The sequence below is a fragment of the Rutilus rutilus genome (genome assembly GCF_951802725.1).
Source record: "Rutilus rutilus genome assembly, chromosome: 5".
Lineage (NCBI taxonomy): Eukaryota > Metazoa > Chordata > Actinopteri > Cypriniformes > Leuciscidae > Rutilus > Rutilus rutilus.
In genome coordinates, this window is record NC_140213.1 from 38,466,742 (window position 1) to 38,480,077 (window position 13,336).

General features: G+C 38.1%; 2 protein-coding genes across 2 annotated transcripts in view; both read right to left on the bottom strand.

Annotated features, from left to right (window-relative positions):
• Positions 1–302: 302 nt before the first annotated feature.
• On the bottom strand, positions 303–1,412 carry cUnh15orf61 (chromosome Un C15orf61 homolog). Its single transcript, XM_084409949.1, has 2 exons — positions 700–1,412; positions 303–594 (listed from the first exon to the last, which is right to left on the bottom strand). Exons 1-2 carry the CDS (start codon positions 1,040–1,042, stop codon positions 467–469), a joined length of 471 nt encoding a protein of 156 aa, XP_084266075.1. The 5' UTR covers positions 1,043–1,412; the 3' UTR covers positions 303–466.
• Positions 1,413–1,916: 504 nt separating this feature from the next.
• Positions 1,917–13,336, bottom strand: part of iqch (IQ motif containing H) — a 24,920-nt gene continuing 13,500 nt past the window's right edge. Inside the window, exons 11-17 of the mRNA XM_084410001.1 lie at positions 10,251–10,371; positions 9,636–9,922; positions 5,854–6,024; positions 3,765–3,890; positions 3,615–3,676; positions 3,096–3,204; positions 1,917–2,161 (exon numbers count right to left, since the gene is read on the bottom strand). Of these exons, the coding sequence (XP_084266127.1) occupies positions 2,015–2,161; positions 3,096–3,204; positions 3,615–3,676; positions 3,765–3,890; positions 5,854–6,024; positions 9,636–9,922; positions 10,251–10,371 (1,023 nt within the window). The 3' untranslated portion in view covers positions 1,917–2,014. The remainder of the gene's footprint in view (positions 2,162–3,095; positions 3,205–3,614; positions 3,677–3,764; positions 3,891–5,853; positions 6,025–9,635; positions 9,923–10,250; positions 10,372–13,336) is intronic.

Consider the following 13,336-nt stretch of genomic DNA (forward strand, 5'->3'; position numbering starts at 1 on the left):
GCATACTTGCACCAAATGGATGAGAAACACAATAACCAATTTGATAAATAATAATAAAAGACATGGAAAGAACAGATGTTCTTGAATAATCTGGTCAAACTTTTAAACAGTGGTTCTGAATTTTTGGGTTTTTTTTATCCCTTTGATTATTTATGCAACTGGTTATTTAAATAGCTTCAATTATTACTCAAAATTTTGGGGAAATATCTTGCCTAGTTTAGGCAATACTATTAATAAAAATACTATTGTTAAATAATTTTAATTGGGAAATACGTTTTTTATGCTTTTATTAATTTTTTGTTATCAATCTGACATTTAGATTGTGTGTTATACTGAAAAGAAAACTCCAAAGTTTAAAATTTATCATTTTATTTGTTTTGTGCAAAAGTGCATTCCAGGGCACATGCATACATTACTGTATGACAAATATTGGCCTTTGAAACTCAAGTCATTTTCAAATATGATATTAGAACTGAGCACCGTCCACCTCCTTGTATGCAAAGTAAACGGTGACAGGTCCTGCAGATGTCTGAACCTTCTCTGTCACACCAACTACCATCCATGAACCCAAGCCATATGCCAAACATGGGATACCTTAAAGAAAGAGAGGAAAAGCATATTAGAAATGCCTAAAGTTATTTTATTTTTTATTTATTTTTTTGAAATATCAGATAAAACGTGTAGCCTATTAAAACTTACCAAGATTGACGACTTTCAATGCAGCAAAAAAACTATTTTCAAACTCCAGGTTCTGTGGAGGAGCTTTGGTGCAGTGGTATTTGATGAAAGGGAAAGCACCAGTTCTAAGGATGTGGTAGTTCGCTCCCTGCACCTGCCAGTTGAAGTTGGACAGACCGAACTGGTCGTTGATGACGTCGCGGTAGCGCACGCAGAACGAAGTCCAGGGCGGGAGCGCGCGCTGTGTGAGGTGACATGTTAATACTTCAGAGGCGGCAGGACGAAGCGCTTTATTCCCAAAGGTGCTGGGGAACAACACCACTTTTAGAAAGCAGCTGTGGATTCTCCGCAGAATTTCTGTCATTTCTGAGTAAACCCTCAAGTCTAATATTTCAAGAGCTTCTGTCGGTGCGTCACGTCATTATTTCGTCATGAAAAATAAATTAAGCAACGTGACCGTTTACAAAGCCACGAGAAATAAAGAGCATCAAACTCCAACAAACAGCAGCTTTGTGACTTTTAGTCAGTACAAAATTGTCGCCTAAACATTCTGTGATCTTGAATCCTTGTCCCGTTTCGGCTGTCAGTAAAGGTTACACAACGTACCGGAGCGGCTTTAAAACTCGTCTGACAAATATTTACATTATTACCTGGACGAAAGTACGATTAATGTGTTAGTTTTTCGCAGATTTGCGTTCAATATAACCTTCAGTGGTACGATAAATATCTTCTCCGGGAAGAAACAACCAAGCGCTTTTTTTTGTTCCTATTTGCTCTGGCATAGACACTGCAGTATGAACAGTATCATGGATCTTTATTCTCATGCGCACTTATACTTCCATTCATAATTGGAATTACACATAAAATACAATACAGTAATATAGCATTAGTTATACAATACATTCTAACAGTAGATGTACAATATAGATGTACATTTATAATATATAGTACCTATTTAAAAAAAACTAGCAAAAACTGCTTAATTTTGAGTGATTATAATTTTAAAGAAGATTGAATGCATAGTTATGTTTTGTGTTCCTGGAACATAATTCAGGGCGGAATGAATTAAGAAACTTTTCCCCAGTTGTAGTCTCAACCTATATGATGAGCTAGGAAAATGTCATGAATGGCACATCCTGTTCGCATTGTTAATCTTTACAAAAATAAAATAAAAAATTGCACAACATTTTAGATCACTATAAAAATGTGACCTAAAAAGGTCATGGACGAAATGTTAATGTATGTATTATAGCTATAACTAAGTTCTATAGAAATGTTTGTTGACATCAATTATAACTGAATGTGCAAATGCTATTGATGATAAGGTATAACTAGCCTATGTTGATTTATTTGGGGTTGATCTGTGAGGTTTATGAGGTGATAACTGTTCGCTCCCGACTGCAGGAATCTCCTTTTCTTCTTGAGATGTGGTTTGGTTTTGTATGGTCATGCCCAGGATCTCCTCGATGTCCTTGATAAGGTCCTAATAAAAGCAAACAATAGCATACATTCAGTACATGTCTGACTACAGATCTTAACCTCTAACCAATGAACAGTGAATAAGAATTCCTCTATCAAATTAAGTAACAGTGTGTTGAATGCAGTAATTCAGCAAGTGTCAAAGAATCTCCAATTCACTCACAGTGTCTGACAAAGTCCGCAGTGTTCTACATTTGTATGACTTCAGCTGCAGATTGTGGCCAGAGGTAAAGCCTTGACTTTAATAAATGAATAACTTGTGTATTGTATAAGATGTTAATATGACAGGCAATTGGCGTGCTCTATCAAAAATAAATGCTCATATTTCTCATCTGAGATTGACCAAAAGCTCAGTTGCTTTAATAAGTTCACTTCTCTTTACCACAAAAAGTCTTTGGTATAATGATAGTTTAATAATAAACTTTAGTTTAGTTATAATACAATTTTTTTTTTTTTTTTTTTGAATAACATACTTGGACAAGATTTTGTGCAAACTGTTAACCTGTTTTTCACTACACTTGTATGGCCCAGTATACTCATCATTTGCCAAAGGTAATATGCTGACAACAATTGTAGTGTCATAACTCAATTTGACTCCCAAATTAATAATGTGAAGCATGAAGTTTATTATTACTAGCATTACATTACATTTTTTTTTAAAGCAAATAGTGGAGTAGTGGACTCCTCTACTGAGTGACTGATACGTACTGCTGCGTTGTGGATATGTTTTTGTTAATTATTTGTTTGTCAGTTCATTCTTTGTCTTTGTAAAGTCTCTAAAACCATTATTTTTAATATGGTGAAACTATCAAAAATCCTTGTGATTTCCGTCCTAGTTTGTAGATACATGACTTGAACGTGAAACATATATAGTGTTTTTTGATGACTAAAGTGAAGCAGAGAATATAGCATAAGGACTTTTAAATACATCCGCATACCTTAAAATTGTTTGCTCCTTGCATATTTGGAGCTGATATTTCCTGATGAATGACTGACAGGTTGCGAGCAAAGGTCAGCAGCGCTCCCTGGAGATTCTCCGAGATTGTTCTGTTAACGACACACAGAAACAAACGAGCTTACTAATGATCCCCCAGAACCATCATCAGAGAAAAACAAAAAAACAATCACCTTGTTTGGCTGTGGGGCTGTAAGGAGCTTAATGAGAACTCTCAGCCTTAAAGAGTGTGCTATTCTTTAGGGAGAAATGAGGAAGGAAAGCAGGGCTTCGATGTGATAGGTATAGGATTTATGTGATGAATGCCTTTAATTCGACTTGCCAGTATTTTGCACTCTGACACATTTCAGGTTGAGGTATTCACTACATAATGTTTAATCTGCTCTTGGGAGTGTGCTCAAGGTCTAGATATATCTCTAATGGTAATGGGGACAGAAGAAGGGAAATCAAAGCTGGAGAAAGACAAGGGTAATGCGTCTGCCTGCTTCATGTGGGAACTCACAGCATGCCAAGACTCCTTCTATCTCTGCTGTCATGGGGGGCGAACACAGTGCCTTGCCTTGCCTGAAACATTAGCAGAAGTATATAAAAACACTTGCTCTGCGATCAAAGAACTCCAGTTGTGTTATTGGGACGCAAGCAGAGGTTTTACCTTGACGTCATAGCCTATGCCCTGAGCTTTGCACATCAGAAAAAATGTGCTGTAATATACCAAAGAAAGATTGGTGTGGAGAAGTCGGGTGCACATCACTGCAAAGCGACTGGTCACGGAGGTTTGCTGGGAAGAGCACATACACACAGAGAGTTAGGCAAGAAATGACATGTGATTCTGTTGCTAAAAATTTGACCAGTGCATCTAAATGATATATCGACCTCTCGGGTACGGCAATAACCGCCACGCTAGAAACAAATAGAAGAGTTTCGAAAGCCCACATGGAGAAAGGAGCTTTAGTCTCACAGTCAAATAGGGCACTGGGGAGACCGAGTCCGGTGTTATTAGGTTACACGGCTGCAGAAAACAGAAAGGTTTCCTATAAAACCCAACGATGCTCACAGACACGGCAGATAAAAGATGTGTCTAAAAGAACGCCACAGGAGCGGATTAGTTAAGAGTGGCAGGACTCGCAGGACTCGTAGCGGGCATGAGGCACATTCTCAGTGACAGATATGAAGCGGAGGGTAAAGCCCTTGCACCGTGCGCGGGGCATGAGTAATTCCCTTTTATGGAACTCTGTTTTCAGCTGTCAGGCACACTATCCTCAAACAACAATAAAAAGCTTTTCCTGCAGGGTTTTAATTGTGTTTGTAATATTCTAGGCCTAAATGATGGCCAAAGCCGGAGCCATTAAGACAGGCAGGCGGGAGCCGGGCGATATGAGGGCATGCAAACTAAATGAATGTTTGATAAAATAATACAAGTCGCAAATTAACAAGCGTAAACTCCGGTTTGCCGCTAATAAAGGAACTCTATTGTTTAGGGGCTGGCATCAGGTTGATGAGGTGCTCAGGCATGCATACACATGCATAATGAATATGGTATGCATTATTTATGGGCTGATTATTTAGACTCATCTATCAAAATGATAATGAATTCAGCTTCTTCTAAACACCAATCAGGTCGGAAGCGTAATTACAGCGTTTAGTTGTATTTAACCAAAATAAAACAACAAAGCTTAGCTGGATCAATCTTTATGGATGCACTGATTTATCGGGATAATATCCAGCAGAGGACTCTTATTGCTCTTTGGTCCAGTCTCAAGGAACACATTCTGGATAATGGCATTCTTGTGCTTTAAAGAGCTAAAAGCATCCCAAAGTGTTCAGAGCATTAACCTTTAAAGTGATAGTTCACCGAAAAAAATGGAAATTCTGTCATCATTTACTGACCCTCATGGCCCATAGGACTTTCTTTCTACTGTGAAAATAAAATGATTGTTATTTATAGCAGGATGTACAAGCTGCCCTTTTCCATCTAATGAAAGTGAATGGTGACCACGGCTGTCAAGACAAAACTTTCAGTGAATAATGACTTCAATTTCAGTCTTTTCCTCACACTATCATACGGCTGAAGAAGATTTGGAATAAAAGACACAAGTTGCATACACTGCTTTTATGATGCGTTTTTGACAGCCCACAGTTTCCGTCCACTTTTATTGTATGGATGAGAATAGCATCATTAAAACTTGTGAAAGAAAGAAAGTCACCTGTACCACCATTAAAAAAAAAAAAAAAAAAAAAAAAAATTGGTAAGAAATTAATACTTTTATTCAGCAATGATGCATTAAATCGATCAAAAGTGGCAGTAATGACCTTTATATTGTTACAAAATTAAATAATTTCAAATAAATGCTGTTCTTTTGAACTTTCTATTCATCGAATAGCAAAACTGTACAAAATAATAAGAAATGTATGTTTCTTGAGCACGAAATCAGCATATTAGAATGATTCCTGAAGTATCATGTGACACTAAAGATTTGGAGTAATGCAGCTTTGGTGAACATAAGAATCTTCTTTCAAAAAATGTACCGACCCCGAACTTTTGAATGGTAGAGTAGGTTTAGAACAACATAAGGGTGAGTAAATAACAGAATTTTTCATTTTTGATCATCTCTATGAGGTTATTACCAAACTATTCCAAAATAAAGTCTTGAATATCTGACAAATGTTTTTATACCATATTTCAAATCTTCTTAATGCCAATAGAGAGAGTGAACACTTTACTTGAAATTAGAGATTCTTACAGCTTTGACCTTTACTCCAGCATGGCGTACGGAAGACTTCACATCTCTGACTATAGGAGAAACCTCTAGTTTACTGGTGCGGCAGTCCAGCGTCCCCCTCGTCATCATGAGCATCAGCTGGGTCATAGCCAGCTGGTTACTGTAGCCCAGGTCAAGATCAATAGCCCATACCTAAATACAGTACAAACCAGCATACACAGACAAGTCAGGAGATCCAACACATAAATCAATGTAACTATTCGCTTATTTTCAAACAACCAGTAGACAATGACAAAAAAATTCTAAACAAACAGACAGATGAATAACTGTATTTGCAGGGGGAAAACACTGAGCTCAGATTCAACAGTGTGTATGAGAGAGAGAGAGAGAGAGAGAGAGAGAGAGAGAGAGAGTTACATACTGTGTCTAAAGCCCAACTGGAGACTCTTCACATCTGTATGGTTAATGGCATCATTATAAGGATATTAAGGGGTCAGGCCCAGTCGTGGCCTTATGCTTAAACAGGGCTAATTTTCCCTGATAATAATCTAATAGCTATGCCCTCTCTTCAAAAAGTGGCAAATAAATCACCACTGAAGGAGTTGTTAATAACTAAGTGGCAGTTGGCTGACTCTCCTGTCGTCCCTATTTGTCAACCTAAACGCTGCTGCCAGCAAATGCAAATGGTGGCCCGGCTGCTGAAATCACTTTCTGATCACAGTATTGTGCTCAACGTTCACATGCAGAAATATAAAGTGCACTGAATCATCATCTTACACCGGCTTTAATTCAATTGCAAGCACAAATTAATTTCAGTATATAATAACAACTACTAAAAAGAAAGAAATATTTGAAGAAGAAATATTTCATCACAGTTAATTTTTTTGCTTGCGGAAGTAGTTAATTCAAAATGTCACAATTTTAAAGCTCTTTAAAAACCAAGCACAACTCCCTGTCCGAAATAAGCCCTTATAAAGGAATCAAGTAAAGCAATGACCTTTGAAAACTGGACTCAGGACTCAGTATAGAGCTGAATTCATCCAGTAGTCATACTTAATACCTGTGCTTGTGGGATAGGTGGGACCATTTAGCCAGTCTGTAGAATCAGCCAAGCCTGCTTCATTGTCAACCTCAACAAAGGCGCTTGATATATACGCCCAGATTGTACCTGTCTTCTATAGCCCCTTCACTTTCATTAAAAACTGCAATCTTGCAGCTGAGCCTCCCTCCGCACACAATGTGAGGCAAGCCTGCAAGGGCAAACACATGCGACCCACCTCTCCCCCACACATACAAAAAATACAGACTGCTTTTAGCAACAGGTTTAAATGTAAATTGATGTTTAAATAGAGACAGGTTAGCACTAGTCTGGCAGATCTGTCTGCCTCTGTGCCAGGAGAGATCGGACAGTGATGTTTGGATTTATCCGCCTGAATTCCTTTTGTCAGTTTTAATTGTGTGTGCAGTTTATTCTCAGTAAGACACGCTGAATAAAATTCATCCCGTGCCTCTGTGAATTCACAATATGAGAATCCCGGTGCTATTCAATCAGAAGAATGAAGGAATTACTTTCATTTGCAGGACTAAATGGCATTCTATCGGGAGTGTATATGAGATTCAAGTGTGAGATTTTTTGTTGAAAAGTATATTCCACCTCCATGAGTAATTTATCTAAAAAATCTGCTGTTCTCTGCCTTCCGAAGTCAATCATCTGTTTTAAAATCACAGCATGCCAACTGAGTCGATGATTAAAACAGCAGTATATGACATTCATTTGAAAATATATCTGTTCTATAGCATTTCATACTAGACCAACCCTTTCAGAGTGATAAATAGTATGTGCATAAGAAGCTGTAAAAATCAACCACTGACTCAAAGGGGGCTCCAGGCTTTCACTGTGTTAAGTAAATGTCATAAGCTATTTTTCTGAGCTCAAAAATTTCAAGCACATACATGAGTGATTAGAACACTAGGATTTGGCTCACACCAAAACGTCTGTCCATCTCCAGACAGGCCCTTCAACATTAAGAACAACTGTGAATTGGTTATCTTTTTGAAATAGTGATCGATATAGTGAATTCAATGTGAGCGTGTTCTGCCACCCTCTAGTGGCAGTGGAAATTGGATCGCTCAAAGAACAATGTGACAAGACACATTTCCATCTTAGGCCTGCCAGCAAGAATCATTGATAAAAATCACAGTACTCTAATTAATTATGCATCATGTTGCCTAGTTATATAATCACTCCTTTGCTCACTAATCATTTGCACTATGTATAACATTTCCACAGGGGATATTAACATCCCATGACTTAATAAACAGACCTAGATTTAGAAACACAAGTTTTGAAAAATGACTAACTCAATATCTAACACAGTAAGGTCAGTGAGGTCAAATCCATTTCATTTTTTCCACATTAGACTTACATTTATTTTAATGTATCCCCTCCCTTTTCCCCCACAGAGATTTTTCAGTTGTCATGTCATTTGGCAGAGATGCAAAGCAAACCGTGCACGGTCTGAAACGCAAGGAATGCTAGTTAGCCTCCTACTGTTAGGGGTGTCTCAGCATTGTAAAAAATGTTTATTTAGGTAACCTTAAAAATGAGTGCTAAATTAACATCTAAATGAACTGTTTACAACCTTACTACATTAGCTTATGCAGGTATAAAAAGCTATTTAGATAACTGCACATATTCATTTTTAAAGTACATAGTCCGTAAAATCAACTCAGTGTAGTGTCCTACTGTATTTTTTGCAGATATTGAAAAAAGAAGGGGAGAATCTTGCAAATAACCAAGCCAAAATGTTACATTTCTATTTATTGTGCTAGAGAAAACACCACATTGTTCAATCGGTCTTCGACAGTGACCAAGAACCTCAACGTCTGAGGAAAAGACACCCCAGCCTGACCTCCTGTCTGACACCAGTACATAGCTGGGGTGTTTTAAGGTCAGGGGGCAAGGCCTTAAAAGGCGAATTAGTTTATTGACACAATAAGACCTGACAGTTTATTAGATAGCCTTTTGGCACATTAGCCACCCTTCATTGTCTCATCTGTACAGCTCCTAAGGGGAACCTAGGAGTGATCTTATAACATCTGAATAAGAGCCCCGGGCCAGTAGATTGAACCCTCACACTATCTATATTCTAAGGTGAGAACGGTGTTACGGGCTCTGACAGAACAGTGCCACATGTCAGATCCCATATCATTTTCAACAGCTTCTTAACATGGCAGGTTCTGTTTTCATAGAGCTGTAAAACACACCACTGACATTTAAGGGTCAATTTGTTTCTGAGCAAGCTTGTTTGATGAAAGATAGATAGAGCTGAGTGCTTCCATTGTTCCTGTATCTCAAACGGTAGAGCATGCCGCTAGCAATACCAAGGTTGTGGGTTTGATTCCAGAAAACTCTACTAATAAAAATGTATCCCAAGCTGCTTTGGATAAAAGTGCCTGAGAAATGTGGAAATGTTAAATATTGTATAATAGTTTCAAAGGCCTACTGTGCTATGAATGGAAATGTCATACCTATAAATTTAACCTAAATCTTATCTATATTCATACTCAATTGTACATTAATGTGACTATAATACTTAATATCTGTAAAGTATAAAATATTTAAAAAAAAAAAGAAATTTCTATAAATATCTATAAATTTTACAATGCAATGTAAAAAAAAAAAAATGCATCCTTGCTGAATAAAAGTATTCTTACTCTAAATCTTACTGAGCCCAAATTTTTGAACGGTAGTGTAAATATAAAGTGGTTTATATTGAGAAGTGTTTTAAAGGTTCTCTAACCTGCTGTTCCAGGTCGTTGGGATCCAGAAAGGTGACTAGATCTACGGAGAGGTGTCCCATGATGAAGCGCTGCTGACAGGCCTGACCTATACTATTGCAGATAGTGTGCAGGACGTCAGGGCAGATGGAGGACTGGGGTACAGTGCAGCCCACCACTTCCAACCCACTGGGCCCACGCAGTTGATCTCCACAGGACAGCATGTGCACATCTCCACCCGGCTCCACCAGAAGATCCACCGTCAGACATGTCACACTATCCGAAGGAGGGAAGGCTTCTATCACTCCACCTGAGGAAGGAGATGGATACACTCTTAAAAATAAAGGTTCTTCATGGAACCACATCAGTGGAAACGTTCCGTGGCACAAAAGGTTCTTTATAGCGGAAAAAAGGTTATTAAAATGTTCTTCACACTAAAGGTGCGTCCCCAATTTGCACTATGCTATGGCCATTTTGTAGTATAAATAGTATGAGTAATGTGTTCACAAGTGCACTTTAAATACCCGAATGATGAATGTAATTAACCAAAAAAGGTGTTGGAATGTAAGAGTGTATAAAGAAAAAGAGAAAGCTTCTCAAGGAAGATCTGACAGGTTAGAGGTACTTTGCAAACTTACCTTCCCTGAGGAAGTGTTCTAAGAAACAGTTCCATGTGGTATAGCAGGACGTGTTGGCCGGCCGGGCATATGACGCCAGAAGATGAGGAACTTCCTCTAAGAACTTGATCATCACCGGCTCCTGCACCAAAAATAAAAGATAAAAGCACAGTCGGTCATACCGAAAATCCTCTAAGCTCCAAAGAGCGACCTAAATAAAACTTAATATCTCAACCTTTACGTCATTAAGCAATTTCTGACCATGGTGTCTGGGTCTGATGTAAAAAAACAACAACATATAGCACTACATAATGTCGATACCCCTGATGAAGCAGTAACTACTGAAGTGTGTCTTAATTTGACATGCCTTACAAAAGCACAGAAGGTGGTTGTGTATGGGGGTGGGGGACTCTGATTGACAGCCCATTGCCACGGCATCACAGTAGTCTAATAGCTTTAACTGAAGGCAATAGTAACTGCACCTGTCCCCAATAAGAACTGACACATGCTGGCAGATAAATACCTATGCAAGCCAATCGATCAAGAGATCAATCAGGGTCTGTTTCTGATCAATACAGCCCTTGTTTCTGTAACTAGAAAACACCATAATGGCTTTGACACTTAATTATGTTGTTAATTGCAATGTTTGACTTTCCAGGAGTGCCTCTTAAAACCTGTTGGTTAGTAAGAGAAATAATTTCACCTCAAGGACCTCTCAAAACTGAGAAGAATGAACAGAGCACTTCCACTTCCACAATCACATTAAGTACATAATTTATGTGCTTACAACTGCAATGAGATATATAGAAAACAGTTTTTACTTAAGCACAGCATAAAAGGATAAAGAATAATTTTGGTGGGAAACTATTTAATGACAAATCCTTTTTATATTAAGCGCATATAATAAGTCAATAGGTCCTGTTTTACAACCTTGAGAAGTACAAGCTATGCTCTAGAAGATGGTAAGGATGAATTATTTTCAATCTCCATTAAGTCTTTATCCTTTTCAAGTCCATTTATAATATTCAAAACATGTGTCACCACTGACATCACTGAAGAAGTTTCAAGATGTGGAGATACAATGCTGTTGATATTCAAGTCATGAAACAGCCATCATCATATTCAAGTACCAGAAGAGCCAGGGTCAATCGCTGCGCAGTGATTTCACCCCCGACACAAGCCATAAAGCACACAATGGTGCGGCAAAAAGTGTAAGGAAACGGCCTTCGTTCCCCGCGAAAGAGCAGGCGCGCTCTGAGAATTTGCCAATGCACTTCACACAAACAGCGGGGAGGGAAGGAAAGCGAGAGGGAATAATTTTTGCCATTCTTTATTTGGACTTAAACTGCGAACTGTACTGTGAGAGAGGATTCGGGCCTTGCTTGGCTTCCACATAAAGATGAGCTATTTGAAACTATATAAATAAAATAAATGTCTCCTGTGTGCTTTGATTGCTGTTTGATCTCTACATTAGAAAGAGCGACATTGCAGTTGCAAGCATATTCAACAGCATACCTCCTAAGAGGGATATGGGGCTTTTTCAAAGCTTTCCTTAAAGGGATATTTCACTTGAAAATGAGCACTCTGCCATAATCTATACATTTTCATGTCATTACAAACCTGTCTTTGTTCTGTGAAACAAAAAAGTAGATATTTTGAAAAATGTCTCACTGTTTTTTGTCCAATGACATACAGTTGGGTCCAATGTTGTTTTGGACCCCATTGACTTTCATTATATGGACAAAAACAAGTGAAACATTCTTCAAATATTTTCTTGTGTGTGTGTGTGTGTGTGTGTGTGTGTGTGTGTGTGTGTGTGTGTGTGTGTGTGTGTGTGTGTGTTGTGTGTGTGTGTGTGTGTGTGTTTTCGTAAGCCATCTGATATAACTTTCATATTCATCAGATGTTAGACATACAAATATAAAATACAAATATAAAGTGATGATATCAGGTAAATGGACATTTTGAATGGGTTTGAAAATAAAGCCTGTTATTATATGGACATATTTGCGGATTACTTCCCAAACGCAACATTAACCAAAGGGGAATACAGAAAGTGTCGTAACATTCAATATCTAATAAAATAACATGGTACAACACGTAATCCCACATGCATTGAATAAAATAAGTAGGAGACAATCTGTCTATCTGTTTGATGCTTATTAGTATAATGCTCCCTCGTGTCTAATGACCCATGCACTGGCAGAACGTGCATGTTTGTAATGTGTAAAGTGTTGCGTGTACGGGTCCACCCAGCCGTTGAATAGAGTGAGATCCGCATGTCTTTAACCCATCTTCTCTGAATAGCTGATAGGCTCGCCCAGGCTGAAACACCCCTCTGGGTTTGGGCCTCCCAAACAAACTGCAAAGAATCACACAGTCTTTCTTCACACTGCCTCTAGGTCTGTTTTCACACTTATCTCTGTGGCTGTTCCTCTATAGGGCCACATGGGTTCTTGTATTCTTTCCCTTGCATTAGAAGAGGCTCCTTACAGAATCAATAATTAAACAATGTGCACACAGTAAATAGGGTAAATAGAGGGGGGGCTCACCATAGACCCGGGCTTGACAGGGGGAAAATTAAAGGATGCATTATACTAAAAACAGCTCCCTAGAGAAGCAAAATAGCATTTAAACTCCTATGACTCCTATAAATAAAGCCAAACGCAAAACGTTATGTGAAGCCACTGATAATTGCGTTCTGATAATTACAAAATCATTATAATATTTTTCTCAGAGGATAGTGGCCCTTCAAATGGACGTTTAAAAAATTAATTGCAAATATGCAGCAGACATACAAATTTTTTGTGCTTAAAGAACAAAAGGAAACATTTACCCTTTATTACCCACTGCAATTAAAACATTACACTGATAAATCTGCTCTACAATATTTCCGCATTTGTCGCTGAATTTATTAGCTTGAGTAATAAAGTGCAATGAGCATGATAAAAAGATAAATAAAACGAATGACATGCAAATACGCAATCGTAAACAGAACAGTGAGCATTTAGCAAAATTCACTTATGAGGGGTGCTGCAGAATGGCAAAATTGCCACTAAAAGAGTGAATAGAGATTTGTAGAAAATGAATGACACGCTGAAATAACC

Excerpts from the sequence above, each read along its gene's own strand:
- cUnh15orf61 (XM_084409949.1), bottom strand. The coding sequence starts at position 1,042 with ATGACAGAAATTCTGCGGAGAATCCACAGCTGCTTTCTAAAAGTGGTG. Across the intron at positions 595-699 it reads ATTGAAAGTCGTCAATCTTG|GTATCCCATGTTTGGCATAT; the intron begins GTAAGTTTTAAT and ends TCTTTCTTTAAG.